Here is a 25,919-nt window from a genome sequence, read left to right on the forward strand (position 1 = left end):
GCGGGAGGCTGTCACGCTGGACGCTGATTCCTTGGCTTCTGGTCCCCTCTGTGTCACCGGAAGCACTGCTATAGCCGCTAGTTACATGTGCTGGACGGGGTATATATACCTGCTTCTTTCCACTTCTGACATGCCCGCCGAAGAAACATTAAGCGAAACGCGTGTTGGGGTCCGTTTCCACCCACATCTATAGTAGCAGGTTGATTCCAGTTATTTTCTCTCCCATGCATAAGCTTTTTTGTGACTCTTCTTTGCGCTGATGCATTATTACATGTAAGTGGGGTTTTCTCTGGTTATTTGGCACTTATACCTGCATACCTTTACATGCATTATAGTATTTTGCACATTTATGCTCAAGTCCTTTATTTTTCACTGTATAGTGAGTTAAAAATACATTTTTAGCACTGATCTCACATGGCAACTTATAATGAAGCGGTATAAAAGCACTAGGCACCTTATTGTATCATTCCTAATACTGCTGCAATATGCACGATGATTGAATCTATGCCACTGTTTGTACATATATATGTACTATGTTAATTAAGAACTCTATTTGATCAACTAACCATTATATAGAACCATACGATATTTAGTGAATGTGTGTCATCTTTCATTTTTAAATCCCGAGTCTGATACATTTATGTATAATTTTTTGGTTTTAAATATTTGTGAATAAAATTGTGATATTTTACTATTTATTATTGCTATGTGTCCATTTTTTTTTTGTTTCCCTATGTATGTAACAGTACAGACACAGAGGGCTATTAAATGCATAGAGCGTGTGAGAACATGATGCGAGGAACCTGGTTATGGTAAAAATGTTGAATGGGCCACACAGGGATAGTTAGGTTAATGCATTGAGACGGTAGGCCAGTCTGAACAAATTAGTTTTTAGGGCACACTTAAAACTGTGTGTATTGGGGATTAATCGTATTAACCTGGGTAGTGCATTCCAAAGAATTGGCGCAGCATGTGAAAAGTCTTGGAGATGGGAGTGGGAGGTTCTGATTATTGAAGATGCTAACCTCAGGTCATTAGCAGAATGGAGGGCATGGGTAGGGTGGTAGGCTGAGACGAGGGAGGAGATGTAGGGTGGTGCTGAGCCATGGAGAGCTTTGTGGATGAGGGTAGTAGTTTTGTATTGGTTTCTGGAGTGGATGGGTAACCAGTGTAATGACTGGCACAAGGTAGAGGCATCAGTGTAACGATTGGTGAGGAATATGATCATGGCTGCAGCATTTAAGACAGATTGGAGAGGGAAGAGTTTGGTAAGAGGGAGACCGATTAGTAGAGAGTTACAATAGTCCAGACGAGAATGAATATGAGAAACAGTGAGAGTTTTTGCAGAGTCAAAAGTAAGAAAGGGTCGAATCATGGAAATGTTTTGAGATGCAGATAACAAGAGCGAGCCAGTGATCAGATGTGGGTGGTGAAAGCTCAGAATCAAGTATGACCCCAAGACAGCGGGCGTGTTGCTGGGGAGTAATGGAGGAACAACACACAGAAATGTCAATGTCAGGCATAGGCACATTAGTAGAGGGAGGAAACACAAGGAGTTCAGGTTTTGACAGGTTCAGTTTCAGATAGAGGGAGGACATGATGTTAGACACAGCAGTGAGACAATCACTGGTGTTATCTAAAAAGGCAGGCGTGATATCAGGGGAAGTACATAATTGGGTGTCATCAGCATAGAGATGGTACTGGAAACCAAATCTACTGATTGTTTTACCAATAGGGACAGTAAACAAAGAGAAGGGGGCCTAGAACCAATCCTTGAGGAACCCCAACAGTAAGAGGAAGATGAGAGGAGGAGCCACCAGAAGATACAGTGAAGGAGCAGTCAGAGAGATAGGAGGATAACCAGGAGAGAACGGTGTCCTTGAGGCTGATGGAACGGAGCATACTGAGGAGGAGCTGACGATCCAGTGTCGAATGCTGCAGAGAGATCCAAGAGAATTAGCAGGGAGCAGTGACCATTAAATTTAGAAATTTAGCTGTTAGTAGATCATTAGAGACTTTAGTAAGTGCAGTTCAGTAGAGTGTAAAGATCACAAACCGGATTGAAGAGGGTCGAGAAGAGTTATCTGAGAGAGAACGGATAAGACAGGAATGGACCAAGCATTCCAGGAGTTTAGAGATGAAGGGAAGATTAGAGAGGTCTATAGTTAGCAGCAAAGTTTAGGTCGAGGGATTTTTTTTTTAAAGTAATGGATGTATGATGGCATGCTTAAATGTGGAGGGAAAGATACAGAAAGAGAGAGAAAGGTTGAACATTTTTGTTAGGTGAGTGGTGACAGCAGGTGAAAGGGAGTGGAGGAGATGTGACGGAATGGGGTCATTGGTGCAAGTGGTCGGGTGAGAAGATGCAAGGAGCCTGATCACTACTTCTTCTGTGACTGGTTCAAAGTTAGAGAGTGAGCTAGATGCAGTAGGGGAGAGAGGACAGTGCATGGTATGAGGGGATTGGGAGATAATTTCCTGTCGGATATGGTCAATTTTTTCTTTGAAATAATTGGCCAGATCGTCAGCACGGAGATCCGTGGTCTGCACTCTTGGGTTGAGTACGGAGTGAAACGTGTCAAAGACGTTTCGGGTTATTGGATATTGAGGTGATGAAATAGGTTTGTTTGGAGAGGTGAAGGGCAGTGTTCTATGTTTTAAGCATAAACTTATAGTGGATGAAATCTTTGGGTAGATTGGATTTCCTCCACAGACATTCGGCGCACCTGGAGCACCGCTGTAGGAAAAGTGTTTGCAGAGTGTGCCAGGGTTGTCATCGTCTGTGCCGTGTTGTTCTATGCATAGGATGTACAGCTTCATCCAGGGCATGTTGCAGTGTTTCATTATAAAGCTACAGTGCAGAATCAGTACATGAGAGGGAGGAAATAGGGGCCAATGATAACTGCAAGTTCTTCATAAGTTTCTGGGTGTTAATGGCCTGTATGTTTCTATAAGTGTGGAAAGTGGGGGTGACCTGAGCGGGATGGCAGTTCTTGACAGAGATTTAAAGAAGGTTGTGGTCAGAGAGCAGGAGAGGGGAGTTTGTGAAATCATCCACTGCGCAAAGCCAGGAGAAGACCAAGTCAAGGGAGTTTACATCTTCATGCGTTGGAGAGTTAGTAAGCTGCGAAAGGCTGAAGGAGGACATGATAAAAGGTGAGTAGCAGATGGGGAAAGGGAAAAGCAATGGGGATGTTGAAATCTCCCATGATGAGGGTGGGGATGTCACAGGAGAGAAAGTGTGGAAGCCAGGTGGCAAAGTGATCCAGGAACTGATGGGAGGGGCCCAGAGGACGATCTACCACTGCCACTCCCATGGAGAAGGGGATGTAGAGTCTGACAGCATGGACCTCAAAAGAAGGGAAGACAAGTGAGGGTACTTGAGGCATAACCTGAAAGGTACATTTGGGTGATAGAGCAGGTGGAAGCGTTGGTCTGCTCCTAAATAATTAAAAAATTAGGGATAGATTTACAAGGAGTAGACTTCTGCTGGAGTCATTGCTTAGAGAGCCACCACACAACTAATTATTTCCCCCACTGTGTATGTGTGATATATATATATATATATATATATATATATATATGTACATATATATATATATATATATATATATATATATATATATATATATATATATATATATATATATATATATATATATATATATACACACACTAGATGGTGGCCCGATTCTAACGCATCGGGTATTGTAGAATATGCATGTCCACGTATTATATTGCCCAGCCACGTACTGTATTGCCCAGCCACGTAGTATATTGCCCAGTCACGTAGTATATTGCCCAGTCACGTAGTTTATTGCCCAGTCACGTAGTTTATTGCCCAGCCACATAGTATATTGCCCAGCCACGTAGTATATTGCCCAGCCACGTAGTATATTGCCCAGTCACGTAGTATATTGCCCAGCGACGTAGTATATTGCCCAGTCACGTATTGGCCAGCCACATAGTATATAGCACAGCCCACATAGTATGGTATATTGCCCAGTCACATAGTATATAGCAGAGCCACGTAGTATATTGCCCAGCGACGTAGTATATTGCACAGCGACGTAGTATATTGCCCAGTCACATATTGCCCAGCCACATAGTATATAGCACAGCCCATGTATTACGGTATATTGCCCAGCCACAAAGTATATAGCAGAGCCACGTAGTATATTGCCCAGTCATGTAGTATATTGCCCAGCACAAAGCCACGTAGTAGAGACTTAAAAAAATAAAAATAAACATATACTCACCTATAGCCCATTGAAGTCCTGCTATACTCACCCTCCGCCGCGTTTCTCGCTCCTCTCCACGCTCCCGGGACCGCTCCATTGCAAGCGGCAGCTTGCGGTCCCGTCCCAGGGCTGGTGTGAGCAGGACCTATGATGACGTCGCGGTCACATGACTGTGATGTCACGGCAGGTCTTTGTCGCACACTAGCCCTGGGACGGGAGCGGAAGCTGCCGCTGGAAATGGAGCGGTCCCGGGAGCGTGGAGAGGAGCGAGAAAGGTGGCGGAGGGTGAGTATAGCAGGTTTTTGTTTTTTTTTATTTTTAACATGACATTTTTACTATTCATGCTGCATAGGCAGCATCAATAGTAAATAGTTGGGGACACAGGGTTAACAGCAGCGGTAACAGAGTGCGTTACACCGCGGGCCATTACCGCTGTCATTAACCCTGTGTGAGCGGTGAGTGGAGGGGATTAGGGAGCGGGCGCCGGGCAGTGAGTGCAGGTGAGTAGGGTAGGGACTAATCGGACTGTGGCCGTCGCTGATTGGTCGCGGCAGCCATGACAGGCAGCTGCCGAGACCAATCAGCGAACGAATAACCGTGACAGAAGGACAGACAGACGGAAGTACCCCTTAGACAATTATGTATAAAGATAGAGATATATATATATATATATATATATTTTTTCTACATACACGCATTAATATATACATAAATTATATATATATATATATATATATATAGATGGCATAAATAAATAACTAATATACATACATTAGAATTATAATATTTAAAATGATAAAAGATGAATAGATAGATATTATGTGCATAGATTGATTTGAGTCATTTACATACTTTTTTCCATTAGGAAAAAGCCAGCTGTAATATCCGCAGTAACTCCTCGAGCCACTAGTCTGGTGAATATGATCATTGCCAGGTCTGTATCCCATCAGTAGATAGGACACATCAATGTCACCTAAATGTTCAGTTATTTTTACTTGTGAAGAACAGAAAGTGTTGGGTTTCTATGGACAGTTATGGGGATGAATTCATTCCTTATCAGGAATGCAATAATGCTGAGTGAGCAGAAAGTTCTGTATATAATCCCCCAGCCAGCCCCTCGCTACTAACCTTAACCTTGGTAAGTTCTGGCTTCTCTGACTCAAGACTGAAATGCAAGCTGCAGTCCATTAATTTCTATAACTTGACTTTATTTTCATTTCATTAAAAGGAGCAGAGAATCTTTTCATCAAGACGAGCATTAACAGGTTAGTATTCCCACTAACAGATAATGATCCAATACCTTTTTAACGAGTTAAAGTCTGTATCATTGAATGACACAAATAATCAAGGTCTTTTAAATATAACCAAAAAGTAATGCACTACGCATACACTATATAGTGTGAAACATTAACTGAAACTATTAAAAGCATTACTTAATAATGATGTTATGTTATACTTAGGCAATTATTTATGTACAAGGACACAAAGTTACCGTATTTATAATTAGGTCACTGCATATTTAAAAAAAAAAAAACCCTTGGAAAAATAGATTATTAAATTTTCATACAGGCCACTTCAGTCATGGGAGATGGTGAAATGGCAATTTTTGGAGAAGCTGCTCCATACCTACGAAAATCAGAAAAGGAAAGGCTCGAGGCACAGAACAAACCATTTGATGCCAAGAACAATTGCTTTGTGGAAGATGCCAAAGAACTGTTTGTGAAAGGTCTTGTCACCGCTCGCGACAATGGCAAAATCACTGTGAAGACTGATGATGGAAGGGTACACAGTATATTTAATCATTCATTATATAAAAAAAAGTTTATTACCAATAAATATCTATATATAAAAAAAAAGGAAATAAAACTTGATTAGACTAAACTTTCAGCTTAACCAAACATCTTTTTCTCTTTTCAGGACATCACTGTTAAAGACAGCCAGGTTTACCCTCAGAATCCTCCCAAGTTTGATAAAATTGAGGATATGGTTATGCTGACCCACCTGAACGAGGCGTCTGTGCTGTACAACCTCAAAGAGCGTTATGCAGCCTGGATGATCTACGTACGTTACTTTCTCTGATTAGTAAATATAACAGACCTGAGCAGTAAAAAAAATAACTAGAAAGCACAATATAACATTATATACAAAGATTTTTTTTTTTATATAAAATAGAAAAAATAAATGTTGCCTTTATCATGTAATTGCAGACCTACTCCGGCCTTTTCTGTGTCACTGTCAACCCCTACAAGTGGCTGCCAGTGTACAACCCTGAAGTTGTTGCTGGCTACAGAGGAAAGAAGCGTATGGAAGCCCCACCGCACATCTTCTCCATCTCTGATAACGCCTATCAGTACATGTTAACAGGTCATTTTTGATTTTTACATTAAATGATTCTATTTTCCAGAGTTAATAATAATAATTTTATTTATATAGCGCCAACATATTCCGCAGCGCTTTACAATTATAGAGTCTTATGTGAACTGATCACTTAGATTTTCCTTTAATTTCGAATTCTAGATCGGGAAAACCAGTCAATCCTGATTACGTAAGTAAAATTCCAGAATACATGTTCTTATATTTGTTCCAATGTTTTACTGACATATCTTTGCTGTTTCCAGCGGAGAATCTGGTGCTGGAAAGACTGTAAACACCAAGCGTGTCATCCAATACTTTGCAACAATTGCAGCTGCTGGTGATCCACAAAAGAAGAAGGAGTCAAGCAACAAGCTGCAGGTAAAGTGTGAATAATGGCTAACATCAATACCTAACAATACAGATACCTGTATACTGCATTACATCACATCCTGATGTGGGAATACATCACATATTGTGTATCTTAGGGAACTCTGGAAGATCAAATCATCCAGGCCAATCCCCTGCTGGAAGCCTTTGGCAATGCCAAAACTGTGAGAAATGACAACTCCTCTCGTTTTGTAAGTAGCAGATCTGTTTTAGAATACATATACTTGTTTTATAGAAAAATAAGTCCTTTACTGATGCTCCATATATACACAAACCTTAGGGTAAATTCATCAGAATCCATTTTGGAACAACAGGAAAACTGGCTTCCGCTGATATTGAGGCTTGTAAGTCTTAGATTAAAGACTTATTTTAGTCATCTAGTATGTGTCTTCTTACCATCACTGACCTGTGATATCACTCATCTATAGACCTGCTGGAAAAGTCCAGAGTAACGTTCCAGCTTTCAGCAGAAAGGAGCTACCACATCTTCTACCAGATCCAGACCAACAAGAGGCCGGAAGTTGTTGGTGAGTTATTTTAGATTCATTTGTTCAAATTGGAGGTTGACAGTGAGTTGTGGACTTATATCAAACACCACTTCTTCTTAGAAATGCTTCTCATTACCACAAACCCATACGACTACCCCTCCATCAGCCAAGGGGAAATTTCTGTGAAGAGCATTGATGATGTAGAGGAGTTTATGGCCACAGACGTAAGATATTTTCCTAGGAACCTACTTAGTGTTGTAATCTTTAGTTTTCTTAAAGTTCGAGTATATAGTTACACATATTAAATATATATATATATATATAATGTATATACACACACACCACAGAGCGCCATTGATATCCTGGGCTTCACACCCGATGAAAAGAATGGCATCTACAAGATGACTGGCGCAGTCATGCACCACGGTAACATGAAATTCAAGCAAAAGCAAAGAGAGGAGCAGGCTGAACCCGATGGCACAGAAGGTATAGTAAATAATCATATTTGAGGCTTCTGTAGATTGTTAGATTCAGTGAATATAAATGATAATTTCTGCTTCCTTAGTTGCTGATAAAATTGGCTACTTGATGGGTCTGAACTCTGCTGATCTTCTGAAGGCTTTGTGCTACCCGAGGGTCAAAGTTGGAAATGAGTTTGTCACCAAGGGACAAACCGTTCAACAGGTAAAAAAAAAAAGTGTTAGATGTGGAAGGTAAAAATATAATACAATGAGTGATCTGTAAACGTATGCAATGTTTATTGCTAGGTTTACAATGCCATTGGTGCCCTCACTAAGTCAATGTATGAGAAGCTTTTCTTCTGGATGGTCGCACGTATCAACCAGCAGCTGGACACTAAACTGCCGAGACAGTTCTTCATCGGCGTGCTGGATATTGCTGGATTTGAGGTCTTTGACGTAAGCAGAATTATGATACAGTCGACAGAATCGGTTTACCACAATACAGTGGCTTGTGAAAATATTCACCCCTTGGCATTTTTCGTGTGTTGCTACCTAACAACCTGCAATTTTACAGGCTTTTTTTTAAGGTTTGCCTCAGTTGATGTAAAGAACATGCCTACAACGGTGAACATTTTATATTGTGAAGCAAACAACAAATAGGACAAAATAACTGAAAACTACAGTATGTATAACTATTCACCCCCCCCAAAGCCTCCTTTTGCGGCAATTGCAGCTGCAAGTCACTTTGGATAAGTCTCTGAGATTTCCACTGTGATTTTTACCCAATCTTCAAGGCAAAACTGCTCCAGCTTCTTCAAGTTAGATAGTTTCCTCTGATGAACAGCAATCCTCAAACCTGACCACAAATTCTCAGTTGGATGAAGGTCTAGTCTTTGACTAGGCCACTCCAAAACATTCACACGTTTCCCCTTAAAACACTTGAGTGTTGCCTTAGCAGCATGCTTTGGGTCATTGTTTTGTTGGAGCGTGAAATTCCTTCCCAGTCTCAAATCACTGACAGACAAACCGGTTTTACTCAAGAATATCCCTGTATTTCGCACCATCCATCTTCCCTTCAACTCGGACCATTTTCCTGGTCCCTTCTGCTGAAAAACTTCCCCATGGGATGATGGGGCCATGTTTCACTGTGGGGGTAGTGTTCTTGGTGGTGATGAGCTGTGTTGGTTTGGCGCCAGACATAGCATTTAACTTGGTGGGCAAAAATTTCAATGTTGTCATTCTCTGACCACATCACCTCCCGCTATACATTTGGGGAGTTTCTCACATGTGTTTTGGTAAGCTCAAAACGAGCCTTACAATTTTTGTGTGTAAGTGTATGGAGTGTACGGTTTATTTGGAACTCTGCAGCTCCTTCAGGGTTACCTTTGGTCTCTGTGCTGCCACTCTAATTAATGCCCTCCTTGCCCAGGCTGAGTTTCGGTGAGCAGTTCTCTCTTGGCAGGTTTGTTGTGCTATGACGTCCTTTCTATTTGATGATAATGGATTTGATGGTGCTTCGTGGCTTTTTTTTTATAAACCAATCCTGGCCTGTACTTCTCAACAACTTTGTCTGACTTGTGTGGAGATCTCCTTGGTCTTCATGGTGTTGTTTGGTTAGTGGTGTATCTTGCTTAATGGTGCTGTAGCCTCTGCTGCCTTTCAGAAAAATTAAAGTGTACATACTGACAGACCATGTGACACTTCACCAACTTAGACTAGTTAGTGCTGATGAATCGCACACAAATCGGATTACAAAAATATTTAAACACAGACTGTAATGTAACAAAATAGGTAAAAAGCCAAGGGGATGAATACTTTGACAAGCCACTGTACAACAGCGTCTAAATATTTCTTTTCACATTATCTTTTCCAGTTCAACAGTCTTGAGCAGCTCTGCATTAATTTCACTAATGAGAAACTGCAGCAGTTCTTCAACCATCACATGTTTGTCCTGGAACAAGAAGAGTACAAGAAGGAAGGAATTGATTGGGAATTCATTGACTTCGGTATGGATCTGGCTGCCTGCATTGAGCTCATTGAGAAGGTTGGTACCAGCTCTACCTATTCATTGCTTAAAAAAAAAAAAAAAACACGTAAGAAATCTGAATTTAAAGGGAACCTGTCCCATATTTGTTGCCTATATCATCTGCATCCACCAGCTACTAGCCATCTTTAATAGCATTACTGGAACCCCTTCATATAAACCCAGCTGTCTGACATACCTAGGGAAATGCCTGTTATTTTCCGGTGACATAGGCTAATCAGCGCTGAGAAGTTCAATGGGCACCTCCTCTGTGCCAATAATTGCCACTTCTCCTGTCTTGACTGACATGGATCACATTTCTAACAACATTCCCACAGCCTGTTCAACTTTCATACCTGTGCATTAGGGAACAAGACTCGTGCAAGCACAACAGACCATGTGGCTGATGTAGAAGACATTATCCATGTAAATCAAGGCAGTAGGGGCGGTGTCTCCGAGCCTTGAGGTGGAGGTGAGAATGGCTATATTCAGACCACTTAGCACCAATTTGCAGATGCAATAGACAATTAGAAAAGGCATTATCCTAGGTATTTGGGGCAGCTGAGGTTATATGAATGGATTGAAGTAGTGCTGATAAAGACATCTAAAAGGTGGTGAATACAGTTTATGAATAGAAAACTTGGTAACAGATTCCCCTCTATGCCTTTTGTTTTCTGCATATAGCCCATGGGTATCTTTTCAATCCTGGAGGAAGAGTGCATGTTCCCCAAAGCTACTGACACATCCTTCAAGAACAAGCTCTATGACCAGCATCTTGGAAAGTGCAAGAACTTTGAGAAGCCCAAGCCTGGTAAAGGAAAGACAGAAGCCCACTTCTCCTTGGTGCATTATGCTGGTACTGTGGATTACAACATCAACGGCTGGCTGGATAAGAACAAGGATCCGCTGAATGAGACTGTTGTTGGCCTCTACCAGAAGTCTTCAGTGAAACTGTTGGTCTTCCTATACTCCTCTTATGCCGCAGCTGATGGTAAGTATACAACTGAAACAGTTCTTAGAGCGGTGGTATATCTTATGCAATTTTATTTACCGTAATTTAAAAATGTATTCATTTGTAGCTCCTGACGCCGGAGGAAAAGGTGGAAAGAAGAAGAAGGGATCATCTTTCCAAACAGTCTCTGCTCTCTTCAGAGTAAGTTCTTCCACCACAACCTGAAAAGTTTTCCTAGCAAGTAGAATTATGTGAAGTTCACTAACAAGCGCTTTTTTGCTAAATAGGAAAATTTGAGCAAGCTTATGGCTAACCTGAGGAGTACCCATCCTCACTTTGTGCGCTGTCTGATTCCCAATGAGGTCAAGACTCCAGGTAAAAACTCTTCCACAAAATGTTAAATAACCATTAAAAATGTTCATATGCTTACGATTTTGTTAATATTCACTTATATTGCTGTCCTGCAGGAATTATGGAGAATCATCTGATCATCCACCAGCTGAGATGTAATGGTGTGCTGGAGGGTATCAGAATCTGCAGAAAGGGATTCCCCAGCAGAATCCTCTATGGTGACTTTAAACAACGGTAAATACCTGATCATATCCTTCAGTTACCAATTTCTTATTAAAGAAATTATTCCACTTCGATAATCTTCTCTGGAATTGAAGCTGATCCAGCAATCACCTGCGTACCACAAGTACAGTTTATTTAATCCCTGGGGATTATCTTTAATCATTGGGAGAAGATCTTTGGTGTCACTAGAAATGTACTTCTAGATAAAGGAAAATTGTGTAATTGTTGGTTGTGTTGAGAATGCCTGAGCACAATGGACTCATTACATTGCTTTGGCTCACAGAATGGGTCTCAAGCTAAACAAATAAAGGGAAAAGGAATATCAAGGCTACAACCCATTTTAAGTAACATGTAAAGTGTGTTTATGATATCTGCAAGTGCTCTGTTTGTACTTTAACAGTTTTACTTTTCCATGGCCATCTGCAGCTACAAGGTCCTCAATGCTAGCGCAATCCCAGATGGACAATTTATTGACAGCAAGAAGGCCTCTGAAAAACTTCTTGGCTCTATTGATGTGGATCATACCCAGTACAAATTTGGACATACAAAGGTAAAGAAACACATTTTAGAATAATAGACAAAATTAAGCATTTGAGAATGGATAGTATTAGCTTTACATTCTGACAGGTTTTCTTCAAAGCTGGTCTCCTGGGTGCTCTAGAAGAAATGAGAGATGAAAAGCTGGCACAGCTCATCACTCGTACTCAGGCTCTGTGCAGAGGTTTCTTAATGAGAGTTGAATTCAAGAAAATGATGGACAGAAGGTATTTAGCATTAAAACTTAAATAGTAGTATGAAGAATAAATATTGGCAATGATGTTATATTTTATCAAGTGCATTTTTATTTCCTTAGGGAAGCAATCTTTATTATTCAGTACAATATCAGGTCATTCATGAATGTTAAGCATTGGCCATGGATGAAGCTGTACTTCAAGATCAAACCTCTTTTGAAGAGTGCCGAGACTGAAAAGGAGATGGCCAACATGAAGGAAGAGTTTCAGAAGACCAAAGAAGCCCTTGCCAAGTCAGAGGCAAGGAGGAAAGAACTGGAAGAGAAAATGGTTGTTTTCCTGCAAGAAAAAAATGACTTAGTGCTGCAAGTGCAATCCGTAAGAAAAAAAAACCAATTGGACAAGTTAATGATTTCTTGATGGGATTTGTGTGCTAATGTTAAATTCTTTCATTTTTACATTTAAGGAAGGAGAAAGCTTGGCTGATGCAGAAGAGAGGTGTGAAGGTCTCATTAAGAGCAAAATACAACTAGAAGCCAAGATTAAAGAACTCACAGAAAGGCTTGAAGATGAGGAGGAAAGCAATGCAGAACTGACTGCAAAGAAAAGGAAACTGGAAGATGAGTGCTCAGAATTGAAGAAAGATATTGATGACTTAGAGCTTACTTTGGCCAAAGTTGAGAAGGAAAAGCATGCCACTGAAAACAAGGTAAAGGATTTTATTAGCCCAATGACATTCAATTAAAAGAAAATTGAATTTTTGCCAGATGGGGTTTTCGTTGGGCAATACGTCCATGACCACTAATATACATGTTGATGCTCCCCATTAGCATCCCAGTATAACTTTGTATGAACACAACTAATATACCATCTGGTATCAAAGAAAACCCCCTCGTTTGGAATACAGTAAGTAGCTTAGACAGACTCTGAAAAACTATGTCGACTTAATCCCTTAACACAAAAAAACATAGGTACATCATTGCACCCGTGCCCATTTGTGGAGAGATCTCAACAACTGATCTCTCTCTACGTGAGAGCTTAAGCGGAGACTGCAATTCACGCTACATACTGCAATATAGTGATAATTTGTAGAGCCTATTGTAAAGCAGTTTGCATCACCTTACTTACAACCCAATCTGTAGGGTTAAAAGTTGGCAAACGGAGACTTACCGTTCATAAGCACGATTCAGACCAAATCCGATACAGGTCGTGTCGGCCTCCAACAGACATTAGGCTAAAACGGAGCTCCTCCTTGACTGAGGAGAAGATATAGCCCATGGGCAAAGCAAAGCACTTTTTTTCTCACTAGAATGTATTTCTCAAAGGCAAGGTAGTTCCACTAGAAAACTGATAATTTACCTTTAGGTTAAAAACCTTACAGAAGAGTTGGCTGCATTGGATGAGAACATCTCAAGGGTTACCAAAGAGAAAAAAGCGCTCCAGGAGGCTCACCAACAAACTCTTGACGACCTGCAGGCTGAGGAGGACAAAGTCAGCTCTCTGACCAAAGCAAAAACCAAACTTGAACAACAATTAGATGATGTGAGTATATATATTTGTAATGCATAAAATGTAATATAATAGACCTAAAACTAAGATTTTTTTTAATGTTTATTTAGCTCGAAGGCTCTTTGGAACAAGAGAAGAAGCTTCGTCTTGACCTTGAAAGAGCCAAGAGAAAGCTTGAAGGTGATTTGAAATTATCTCAAGAAACTGTTATGGATCTTGAAAATGAAAAACAGCAAGCTGAAGAAAAACTCAAGAAGTTAGTATGTTTCAACTTTACCATGAAAAGTCTAAATATGAACTTACTAACAAATATCCATTTTACAAACGCAGAAAGGACTTTGAAATAAGCCAACTACAAGGAAAGATTGAAGATGAGCAGTCATTGGGTTCTCAGCTGCAGAAAAAGATCAAGGAGCTGCAGGTATAGTGATATAATGAGTCAGTAATATCATATAGCTCTGGGTAAATAGGTAGAATGTAAAATAATTCATCCTTTCATGCTAGGCCCGTATTGAAGAACTGGAGGAGGAAATCGAAGCTGAGCGTGCTGCTCGCGCAAAGGTTGAAAAGCAGAGGTCTGATCTCTCTCGAGAACTTGAGGAGATCAGTGAAAGGCTTGAAGAAGCTGGAGGTGCAACATCAGCTCAGATTGAGTTGAACAAGAAACGTGAGGCAGAGTTCCAGAAACTGAGACGCGACCTGGAAGAGTCCACACTCCAGCATGAAGCCACCTCAGCTGCCCTCCGTAAAAAACATTCCGACAGTGTTGCAGAACTTGGAGAACAGATTGATAATCTCCAGCGAGTTAAACAAAAACTTGAGAAGGAGAAAAGTGAGCTGAAGATGGAAATTGACGACCTTGCCAGCAACATGGAGAATGTTGCAAAATCAAAGGTACAAGAACCACTCTCTTTTGAAATGAAGTCTATATTAATTTTAGATCATTTTAAACATAACAAAAGTATTTTTTCTACTTGCTTTAAAAGGCGAATCTTGAAAAAGTAAGCCGTGGTCTTGAGGAACAAGTCAGTGAATTTAAGGCAAAAAATGAAGAGCTCCAGCGTCTCAATAATGACCTTTCAGTTCAAAGAGCTCGCTATCAGACTGAAAATGGTACATCATTTTACAAAATGTTACAATGTTACACTATTTACCATATTATATAACAGCTTTCCTGTGCAGCACTAATATTTCTATCATCTATAGTGTATAGTTTATATTTTTTTGCTTGTTATTTCATATTAGGTGAGCTCTCCCGTCAACTAGAGGAAAAGGAATCTCTTATTTCTCAACTGACCAGAGGAAAACAAGGATTTACCCAGCAAGTTGAAGAACTCAAGAGGCAGCTAGAGGAAGAAACCAAGGTACATAAAAGAACAAAAAATTAACATCCTTATGTTCCATGATCAGTTAACCTGTTTGAAATGCATAAATTCTCAATTGCCTATTTAGCATCAATCATTCCTACTTAAAATGCTTACATTTAAATATTGTGCAATCTACATTGTTTATTAAATTGCCGTGGGCTTTAATAATAATAATAATTTTTATTTATATAGCGCCAACATATTCCGCAGCGCTTTACAAATTATAGACGGGAATTGTACAGACAATAGACATTACAGCATAACAGAAATATAGTTCAATACAGATACCAGGAGGAGTGAGGGCCCTGCTCGCAAGCTTACAAACTATGAGGAAAAGGGGAGACACGAGAGGTGGATGATAACAATTGCTTTAGTTATTCGGACCAGCCATAGTGTAAGGCTCAGGTGTTCATGTAAAGCTGCATGAACCAGTTATCTGCCTAAGTATGTAGCAGTACAGACACAGAGGGCTAATACTGCATAAAGTGTATGAGAACATGATGCGAGGAACCTTTTTTTTTTTTTTTTTTTATAAATAGGCCACACAGGGATCGTTAGGTTAATGCATTGAGGCCGTAGGCCAGTCTGAACAAATGAGTTTTTAGGGTACGCTTAAAACTGTGGGGATTGGGGATTAATCGTATTAACCTAGGTAGTGAATTCCAAAGAATCGGCGCAGCACGTGTAAAGTCTTGGAGACGGGAGTGGGAGGTTCTGATTATTGAGGATGCTAACCTGAGGTAATTAGCGGAGCGGAGGGCACGGGTAGGGTGGTAGACTGATACCAGGGAGGAGATGTAGGGTGGTGCTGAGCCATGGAGTGCTTTGTGGATAAGGGTAGTAGTTTTGTACTGGATTCTGGAGTGGATGGGTAGCCAGTGTAATGACTGGCACAGGGTAGAGGCATCGGTGTAACGGTTGGTGAGGAATATGATCCTGGCTGCAGCATTCAGGACAGATTGGAGCGGGGTGAGTTTTGCAAGAGGGAGGCCGATTAGTAGAGAGTTACAATAGTCCAGAAGAGAATGAATAAGTGAAACAGTAAGAGTTTTTGCAGAGTCGAAAGTAAGAAAAGGGCGAATTCTAGAAATGTTTTTGAGATGCAGGTAAGAAGAGCGAGCCAATGATCGGATGTAGGGGGTGAATGAAAGGTCAGAATCAAGGATGACCCCCAAGGCAGCGGGCATGTTGCTTTGGAGTAATGGTGGAACCGCACACGGAGATGGCAATGTCAGGCAAAGGTAGGTTAGTAGAGGGAGAGAACACGAGGAGTTCAGTTTTTGACAGGTTTAGTTTCAGATAGAGGGAGGACATGATGTTAGAGACAGCAATAAGACTATCACTGGTGTTTTCTAAAAAGGTCGGTGTGATATCATGAGAAGAAGTGTATAATTGGGTGTCATCAGCATAGAGATGGTACTGGAAACCAAATCTACTGATTGTTTGTCCAATAGGGGCAGTATACAACGAGAAGAGGAGGGGGCTTTGGACTGATCCTTGAGGAACCCCAACAGTAAGGGGAAGGTGAGAGGAGGAGGAACCAGCAAAACATACAGTGAAGGATCGGTCAGAGAGATAGGAGGAGAACCAGGAGAGAACGGTGTCCTTGAGGCCGATGGAGCGGAGCATAGTGAGGAGGAGCTGATAATCCACAGTATCGAATGCTGCAGAGAGATCCAAGAGAATTAGCATGGAGTAGTGACCATTAGATTTAGCTGTTAGTAGGTCATTAGAGACTTTAGTGAGGGCAGTTTCAGTAGAGTGTAAAGAGCGGAAGCCAGATTGAAGAGGGTCAAGAAGAGCGTTATCTGAGAGATAGCGGGTAAGACGGGAGTGGACCAGGCGTTCGAGGAGTTTAGAGATGAAGGGAAGATTAGAGACAGGTCTATAATTTGCAGCACAGTTTTGATCGAGGGATGGTTTTTTAAGTAATGGATGTATGATGGCATGCTTAAATGAGGAGGGAAAAATACTGGAAGTGAGGGAAAGGTTGAATATTTTTGTTAGGTGAGAGGTGACAGCCGGGGAAAGGGACTGGAGGAGATGTGACGGAATGGGGTCACTGGTGCAAGTGGTCGGGCGAGAAGATGCAAGGAGCCTGCTTACTTCTTCTTCTGTAACTGCTTCAAAGTCAGAGAGTGAACTAGATGCAGTGGGGGAGGGAGGACAGTGCATGGTAATTTAATAATATGATCCATAATTTAAATCAATAGGCCAAGAATGCTCTTGCCCATAGTCTGCAATCGTCTCGTCACGACTGTGATCTGCTTCGAGAACAATATGAGGAGGAGCAAGAGGCAAAGGCAGAACTCCAAAGATCTCTGTCCAAAGCCAATGGTGAAGTATCACAATGGAGAACCAAATATGAGACTGATGCCATTCAGCGCACCGAGGAACTGGAAGAAGCCAAGTATAATTTTATATGTATATGTATGGAACAAAAGACATGTATCTAGGGTAACTCATCTTCCAACTATTCACCTTCAGGAAAAAGCTTGCGCTTCGTCTCCAGGATGCTGAGGAGCATGTAGAAGCTGTAAACTCCAAGTGTGCCTCCCTGGAAAAAACTAAACAGAGACTGCAGGCTGAAGTAGAAGACCTGATGGTTGATGCTGAGAGGGCAAATAGCACGGCTGCTGCTCTAGATAAGAAGCAAAGGAACTTTGATAAGGCAAGATTTGCAAATAAAATTTGCATGATCAATAAAACAAAAATCTTAATTCTTGCTGTTATAAAGGGTAGGATCCATAATGAAATAGATGTCTTTGTGTAGGTTCTTATCGAATGGAAACAAAAATATGAAGAGGGTCAGGCAGAGTTGGAAGCTGTTCAAAAGGAAGCCCGCAGCCTGAGCACAGAGATCTTCAAGATGAAGAATGCCTATGAGGAAGCTTTAGATCAAATTGAAACCTTGAAACGGGAAAACAAGAACTTGCAACGTAAGCAGTTTATATTATTTTTTATTTCTTTAATGTAAAGTCAGACCCTAAAGGAACACAATTTAAACACATGTTGTTATATATTACTCTCTTGAGCACAAACTAAACAAAGAGAATGATTGGATACTGAGATAGCAATACTTCATTTAGGTTGTGATACGTTTCACACACCATTTTCGGAAATCGTTAAAAACTGTACATTTTACATTGTAAAAAAAAAAAACAAAAAACAAATCTGATGCATTTTAACCCCTTTCTGCCATCTGACATACTATCCCGTCGAGGTGACCTGGGACTTAATTCCCAAGGACGTGAGGGTATGTCATGGGCGATCAGCTGCGCTCACAGGGGGAGTGTGGCCGATCGCGGCCAGGTGTCAGCTGTTATTACAGCTGACATCCGGCACTATGTGCCAGGAGCAGTCAAGGACCGCCCCTGGCACATTAACCCTCGGAACACTGCAATCAAACATGATCGCAGCGTTCCGGCAGCATAGGGAAGCATCCCACAGGGAGGGGGCTCCCTGTGACCATCGGAACAACGCAATGTGATCTTGTTGTTCCGAGCGTCTCCTCCGTCCTCCTGCCTGCAGGCCCCAGATCCAAGATGGCAGCGGAGGTCATTCCGGGTCCTGCAGGGAGGTGGCTTGCAAGCGCCTGCTCTCAGGCGCCGGCAAGCCTCCTGCACTGCCTGTCAGATCGCTGATCTGAAACAGTGCTTTGCAAAGTGTCAGATCAGCGATCGGACACTATACAGTGATGTTTCACTCTGGGACAAAGTAAAAAAGTAAAAAATTATTTATATTTTAACATGAGTAAAATAAATAAATAAAAATTCCTAAATAAAGGGAAAAAATATTGTTCCAATAAATACATTTCTTTATGTAAATAAAGAAAAACAATAAAAGTACACAGTGAACACTGTAAAAAAAAAAAAAAAACACGAGGCAAAAAACAATGCTTTACCATCATACCGCCGAACAAAAAGTGGAATAACACGCGATCAAAAAGACGGATATAAATAAACATGGTATCGCTGAAAACATCATTTTGTCCCGCAAAAAACGAGCCACTATACAGCATCATCAGTGAAAAAATAAAAAAGTTACAACCCTCAGAATAAAGCAATGCAAAAATAAATTATTTTTTTCCATAAAATAGTTTTTATTGTATAAAAGCGCCAAAACATTAAAAAAAATAAATGAGGTATCGTTGTAATCGTACTGACCCAAAGAATAAAACTGCTTTATCAATTTTACCAAACGCGGAACAGTATAAACGCCCCCCCAAAAGAAATTCATGAATTGCTGGTTTTTGTTCATTCAGCCTAACAAAATTAGGAATAAAAAGCGATAAAAAATGTCATGCGCCCAAAAATGGTACCAATAAAAATGTCAACTAGTCCCGCAAAAAACAAGACCTCACATGAGTCTGGCGACCAAAATATGGAAAAATTATAGCTCTCAAAATTTGGTAATGCAAAAACTATTTTTTTGCAATAAAAAGCGTCTTTTAGAGTGTGACAGCTGCCAAACATAAAAACCCGCTATAAAAAGTAAAGCAAACCCCCTTTATCACCGCCTTAGTTAGGGAAAAATACTAAAAATGTATTTATTTCTATTTTCCCATTAGGGCTTGGGCTAAAGTTAGGGTTAAGGCTACAGTTAAGGTTAGGGTTGAGGCTAAAGTTAGGGTTTGGATAACATTTACGATTGGGATTAGGGTTATGGTTGGGATTAGGGTTAGGGGTGTGTTCGGAGTGTGGTTATGGTTAGAGTTGGATATAGAATTGGGGGGGTTGCACTCTTTAGGCACATCAGGGGATCTCCAAATGCGACATGGCGTCCGATCTCAATTCCTGCCAATTTTGCGTTGAAAAAGTAAAACAATGCTCCTTCCCTTCCGAGCTCTCCCGTACGGCCAAACAGGGGTTTACCCCAACATATAGAGTATCAGCGTACTCAGACAAATTGGACAACAAATTTTGGGGTCCAATTTTTCTTGTTACCCTTGGGAAATTAAAAATTTGGGGTGCTTAAAAAAAATCATTTTTGTGGAAAAAAAGATTCTCTATTTACACGGCTCTGCGTTATAAACTGTAGTGAAACACTTGAGGGTTCAAAGTTCTCGCAACACATCTAGATAAGTTCCTTGGGGGGTCTAGTTTCTAATTTGGGGTCACTTGTGGGGGGTGTACTGTTTAGGTACATCAGGGGCTCTGCAAACGCAATGTGACGCCCAAAGACCATTCCATCTAAGTCTGCATTCAAAACGGTGCTCCTTCCCTTCCGAGCTCAGCCATGCGAACAAACGGTGGTTCCCCCCACCATATGGGGTATCAGCGTACTCAGGAAAAATTGGACAACAACTTTTGGGATCCAATTTCTCCTGTTACCCTTGGGAAAATACAAAACTGGGGGCTAAAAAATTCTTTTTGTGGAAAAAAAAAGGATTTTTTATTTTCACGGCTCTGCGTTATAAACTGTAGTGAAACACTTTGGGGTTCAAAATTCTCAAAACACATCTAGACAAGTTCCTTAGGGGGGTCTACTTTCCAAAATGGTGTCACTTGTGGGGGGCGTTTCACTGTTTAGGCACATCGGGGGCTCTCCAAATGCGACATGGCTTCCCATCTCAATTCCAGTCAATTTTGCATTGAAAAGTCAAAAGGCCCTCCTTCCCTTCCTAGCTCTGCCATGCGCCCAAACAGTGGTTCCCCCCCCCTCCCCACATATGCGGTATCTTTGTACTGAGGACAAATTGTACAACAACTTTTGGAGTCCAATTTCTTCTGTTACCCTTGGTAAAATAAAACAAATTGGATCTGAAGTAAATTTTTTGTGAAAAAAGTTAAATGTTCTTTTTTTTAAAACATTCCAAAAATTCCTGTGAAACACCTGAAGGGTTAATAAACTTCTTGAATGTGGTTTTGAGCACCTTGAGGGGTGCAGTTTTTAGAATGGTGTCACACTTGGGTATTTTCTACCATATAGACTCCTCAAAGTGACTTCAAATGTGATGTGATCCCTAAAAAAAAAATGGTGTTGTAAAAATGAGAAATTGCTGGTCCAATTGTAACCCTTATAACTCACTAACAACAAATAAAATTTGGTTCCAAAATTGTGCTGATGCAAAGTAGGCATGTGTGAAATGTTACTTATTAATTATTTTGTGTGACATATTTCTGCGATTTAAGGGCATGAAAATTCCAAGTTGGAAAATTGCAAAATTTTAGCCAAATTTCCGTTTTTTTCACAAATAAACGCAAGTAATGTCAAGGAAATTTTACCACTAACATGAAATGCAATATGTCACGAGAAAACACTGTCAGAATCACTGGGATCCATGCAAGCGTTCAAGAGTTATAACCTCATAAAGGGACAGTGGTCAGAATTGTAAAAATTGGCCCGGTCATTAATATGCAAACCACCCTTGGGGGTTAAGGGGTTAGAGTATTGTTTTTTAAAATATATATTTTTAAAGACAAAAACGAGTGTGTCAGGAAATCATTTGACTTTTTATAAAAAAGTAAAAAAAGAAAACTGGCTTCAATCGTAGGACATTGCATATTTAAAACAAAAAGGAAACGAAAAAAAAAAAGTTCTCACACAAATTTATTACTAAATGTACAAGAGCACAAGTACGCGGTGGCCAGAATACAAACATACACATGTACATTTTGAGTTGTGACAAAATGAAAACCTTTCTGGGGAATATGGGTTGATGAATGCATACCCACAAATACAATACCCATTTGACATACTTTTTTCACATTGTATGTAAATACAGATGTACCCATTTTATTATGCATTTTTACAGTAAAAACGGATACATCAAGTACACCACAAAATTGTTGTATGAAAGCGGAATAATTTGTGGAGAACAAAATGTCCAGAGAACAGTCATATAATACACATTTGCATGTTTCATGACAGAGGAGATTTCAGATCTGACCGAACAGATTGGAGAATCAGGCAAGACCATCAATGAGCTGGAGAAATCCAAAAAGCAAGTAGAACAGGAGAAGAATGACCTTCAAGCTGCCTTGGAGGAAGCAGAGGTGCTAACATTTTGAAAATCAAAAAGATCTAAACTTATTTTTTTAATCAACAGGATTCTAAAAAGTTTGTTATATTCTTATAGGGGTCTCTTGAACATGAAGAAGCAAAAATTGTTCGCATCCAACTGGAGCTAAACCAGGTTAAATCTGAAGTAGAAAGGAAAATTGCAGAGAAAGATGAGGAGATTGAACAATTGAAGAGAAACAGTCAGAGAGTCATTGACACAATGCAGACCACATTAGATGCTGAGATCAGAAGTAGGAATGATGCCATGAGACTGAAGAAGAAGATGGAAGGAGACCTAAATGAGCTGGAGATTCAGTTGAGCCATGCCAATCGTCAAGCCGCCGAAGCACACAAGCACCTAAAAAATAGTCAAACACAAGTGAAGGTAATACAAGATGTGCCAATGAAAGTACATATCATTGGGACATTAAGATTTTTCTGGTCAATAAACTGCTTGAAAATAAGTTGAAACTAAAAACACATACTGTTCCTAAATTACACATAACTTATTTTTTTTTATACTTAAAGGATGCCCAGCTCCAGCTTGATGATGCCCTCAGGAGCCAGGAAGACCTAAAAGAACAAGTGGCTGTTGTGGAACGTAGGAATAACCTGCAACAGGCAGAAATTGAGGAGATGCGTTCTGCTCTGGAACAGACAGAGAGGTCCCGTAAGGTTGCGGAGCAAGAACTTCTGGATGCAAGTGAACGCCTTCAACTTCTCCACTCCCAGGTGAGACTTACTGGTAGTAATATAAAAATTTGAGGAATATAAAATGTGGAGATCGAGGCTGATAATAGCTATGCTTCTCTACTGTAGAACACAAGCCTCATCAGCACCAAGAAGAGGTTAGAGAATGATGCCAGTCAACTACAGAATGAAGTTGAGGAAGCAGTCCAAGAATCCAGAAATGCAGAAGAAAAAGCCAAGAAAGCGATCACTGATGTATGTATTAGATGCTCTACATAGACATTTATAAATATATGCTGTATAAGAAGCCCTGATTTCTGATGTCTCCACATCTTTCTATAGGCTGCACTAATGGCAGAAGAACTGAAGAAGGAGCAGGACACCAGCGCCCACTTAGAGAGAATGAAAAAGAACCTTGAACAGACCGTGAAAGATCTTCAGCACCGTCTGGATGAAGCAGAACAGTTGGCAATGAAGGGTGGCAAGAAACAGCTCCAGAAACTGGAAGCTAGGGTAGGAGAATAGTATGCAACCATTTATATGTATTGTACTAGGTAAGCAAATAAAAAAGGAAACATTTTGAAATAATAATGCCATTTTAGGTACGCGAGTTAGAAAATGAGCTTGAAAATCAACAGAAACATGGTACCGAAGCAGTTAAAGGAGTCCGCAAATATGAAAGAAGAGTGAAAGAGCTTACTTACCAGGTAAAGTGTTCTTCAGGTTTTAGGTAGTTCATGAAGGATTGTTTGATTTGCCTCCAATAATATGAATGCCTCCTTTTGAAGAGTGAGGAGGATAGGAAAAATGTCCTGAGACTTCAAGATTTGGTAGACAAGCTGCAGGTGAAGGTCAAGGTTTACAAGAGACAGGCTGAAGAATCCGTAAGTTGGAATTAAGGCATCACTTGGAAATAACATTATTGGTGCATATGCAATATTAATTTATTATTAATTATTATCCATTTCCAGGAGGAACAGGCGAATACCCACCTGTCCCGCTTCAGGAAAGTCCAGCATGAGTTGGAGGAAACTGAGGAAAGAGCCGATATAGCGGAGTCCCAAGTGAACAAACTCAGAGCAAAGGGCCGTGACATTAGTGGCAAGGTACAGGATAGCACATTACAATTAAACAAAAATAAATAAATTCATAAAAATAGTATTTCTAGAAATAATCTAGTTTGTTTCTTTTTGCAGAAAGACAGCGAGTGAAGTAATGAAATAAAAACGTATGGACAACGGTGAATTATGAAATTTACAAAATGTTAAATTTCTCTTCATTTTAGAATGACCTTATTTTTGCCTTTAGAGTGATAAATAAACCATTACCAGCTTAGTCCAGCATTTATGTTGTGTTTAATTTATTTAATTTTAATATTCATTTTGGTTTCCTGCTCTTGCTGATTAATTCTCAGAAACATATACTTACGTCACAAATAAGGGCAGGTTCATATGTGGGAGTTGTGTTCTTGAAAAATCTGCAACTGTAAAGCTCTGTTAAATATATAGGATCATTCAGTGCAAGCATTTCTGTACATCCATCTCAGAACTGAACAGCTGAAGAAATTTCTAATCTTCAAATGTACCATGTGTCCACTACCCTTCATCCAGCATCTCTTGACATCGTTATACTCCGTTATTGCACTCTACATCTACTGCTTACCAAAACCTGTGACAAAATCCTTAGCAACAAAATACGCTGCAGAAGATTTGCCCTGTATTTAACCTTTTATATTAAAGGTTATATCCACAGCATGAATGGACATACAGCTGAGCATTTTATAACCGCAACACTGGTCGATTTATGCTGCAGATCTTGAAAGCAGCGTGTAAATGATATTTTGTCACAGTGCTACTACTGTTACTTATTTGTCCCAGAAGGCATCCATTTTATTTACAACCCCTTCTCCACTCTATAGCACTAACAATGTAAACCTGGAAAATTGGAAACATATATTAGAGGAAGATGGCTAGTGAAACATGACAGATTTGTATCTCGCTTCGTGTTATTATAAGCATTCACAATCTTTTTTCCCCTTTGTGATCAGTATGATTTTCTACAGTACTTGGGTTCATATACTTATAGATAGCTGCCTTCTCACAATATCAGTGCCACTCTAGTTCTTGCCTGCACCAAATTACCATACACCAGACTAGCAGGATCACACAAGGTCTTCTGTGTCGATCAGAAGTCACTTCAGTTTAAACCTATTACATTGAGAAAACTATTTAAAGTCTACAAAGAAAACACAGAGTGAATGATAAAGCTAAATACACTAAAAAGTTTGAGGACCCCTGATTTAAACCAGTTCTAAACAGGGGCCAGTTCACGGTCCATCAGACCATTGGAGGGCCGGAATATACACTGCTCAAAAAAATAAAGGGAACACTTAAACAGCAGAATATAACTCCAAGTAAATCAAACTTCTGTGAAATCAAACTGTCCACTTAGGAAGCAACACTGATTGACAATCAATTTCACATGCTGTTGTGCAAATGGAATAGACAACAGATGGAAATGATTGGCAATTATCAAGACACACTCAATAAAGGAGTGGTTCTGCAGGTGGGGACCACAGACCACATCTCAGTACCAATGCTTTCTGGCTGATGTTTTGGTCACTTTTGAATGTTAAATAAGGACAAAGGTACCAGTAGCGCTTCAGATTCACAGAGTCCTGCAGCAGAAAAAATACAGAGCCACTCTCCTGTATCTATAACTGTACTAAACACATAAACAAATTATCTGCGCTGGATCCGCTTACTCCGTAACCTCACAGACTAAGTGTCTGTGAACTATTAAAATAGGGGTAGTGAAAAAAATATATATACCAACTTAATATCAATAAAATAGAAATAAAATAGAAACCAAACTAGTTGGTATACGTAAATGCATGAACCCCTATGCGGAAAAACACAATTGGTATATGTAGCACAGATCAGGTAATAGTGCACAGATAGCTAATTCCTCATAAATGCAGGAACGTCCGGTATTACCTTATGATGTGTACCCAATAGTGTCCGGAACTTTCATGGATCGATCTTTATGTGCAGTCCCAGTGTCCTTTATAGTAGAGTCCACGGGTGTGCGTTCACGTGGGTGTGTTGCAGGTGCTGCCCCGGCCGGTGGCAAGAGCA

The 25,919-nt window shown here is 40.2% G+C and overlaps 1 protein-coding gene across 1 annotated transcript; it reads left to right on the forward strand.

Annotated features, from left to right (window-relative positions):
- Positions 1-5,366: 5,366 nt before the first annotated feature.
- LOC138662358 (myosin-4-like) lies at positions 5,367-24,125 on the forward strand. Its single transcript, XM_069747886.1, has 40 exons — positions 5,367-5,506; positions 5,811-6,023; positions 6,159-6,302; positions 6,449-6,605; positions 6,759-6,786; positions 6,860-6,974; positions 7,082-7,174; positions 7,264-7,327; positions 7,412-7,510; positions 7,592-7,695; positions 7,819-7,957; positions 8,037-8,155; positions 8,239-8,388; positions 9,806-9,976; positions 10,640-10,946; positions 11,035-11,108; positions 11,195-11,282; positions 11,375-11,492; positions 11,907-12,030; positions 12,108-12,244; positions 12,334-12,589; positions 12,678-12,920; positions 13,577-13,753; positions 13,831-13,976; positions 14,051-14,141; positions 14,225-14,614; positions 14,707-14,833; positions 14,966-15,084; positions 17,301-17,497; positions 17,575-17,758; positions 17,861-18,026; positions 21,961-22,085; positions 22,169-22,477; positions 22,621-22,824; positions 22,912-23,037; positions 23,125-23,295; positions 23,385-23,489; positions 23,571-23,666; positions 23,754-23,888; positions 23,979-24,125. Exons 2-40 carry the CDS (start codon positions 5,823-5,825, stop codon positions 23,991-23,993), a joined length of 5,814 nt encoding a protein of 1,937 aa, XP_069603987.1. The 5' UTR covers positions 5,367-5,506; positions 5,811-5,822; the 3' UTR covers positions 23,994-24,125.
- The last annotated feature ends 1,794 nt before the right edge of the window (positions 24,126-25,919 follow it).

Source organism: Ranitomeya imitator, chromosome 2 (genome assembly GCF_032444005.1).
Source record: "Ranitomeya imitator isolate aRanImi1 chromosome 2, aRanImi1.pri, whole genome shotgun sequence".
Classification (NCBI taxonomy): Eukaryota; Metazoa; Chordata; class Amphibia; order Anura; family Dendrobatidae; genus Ranitomeya; species Ranitomeya imitator.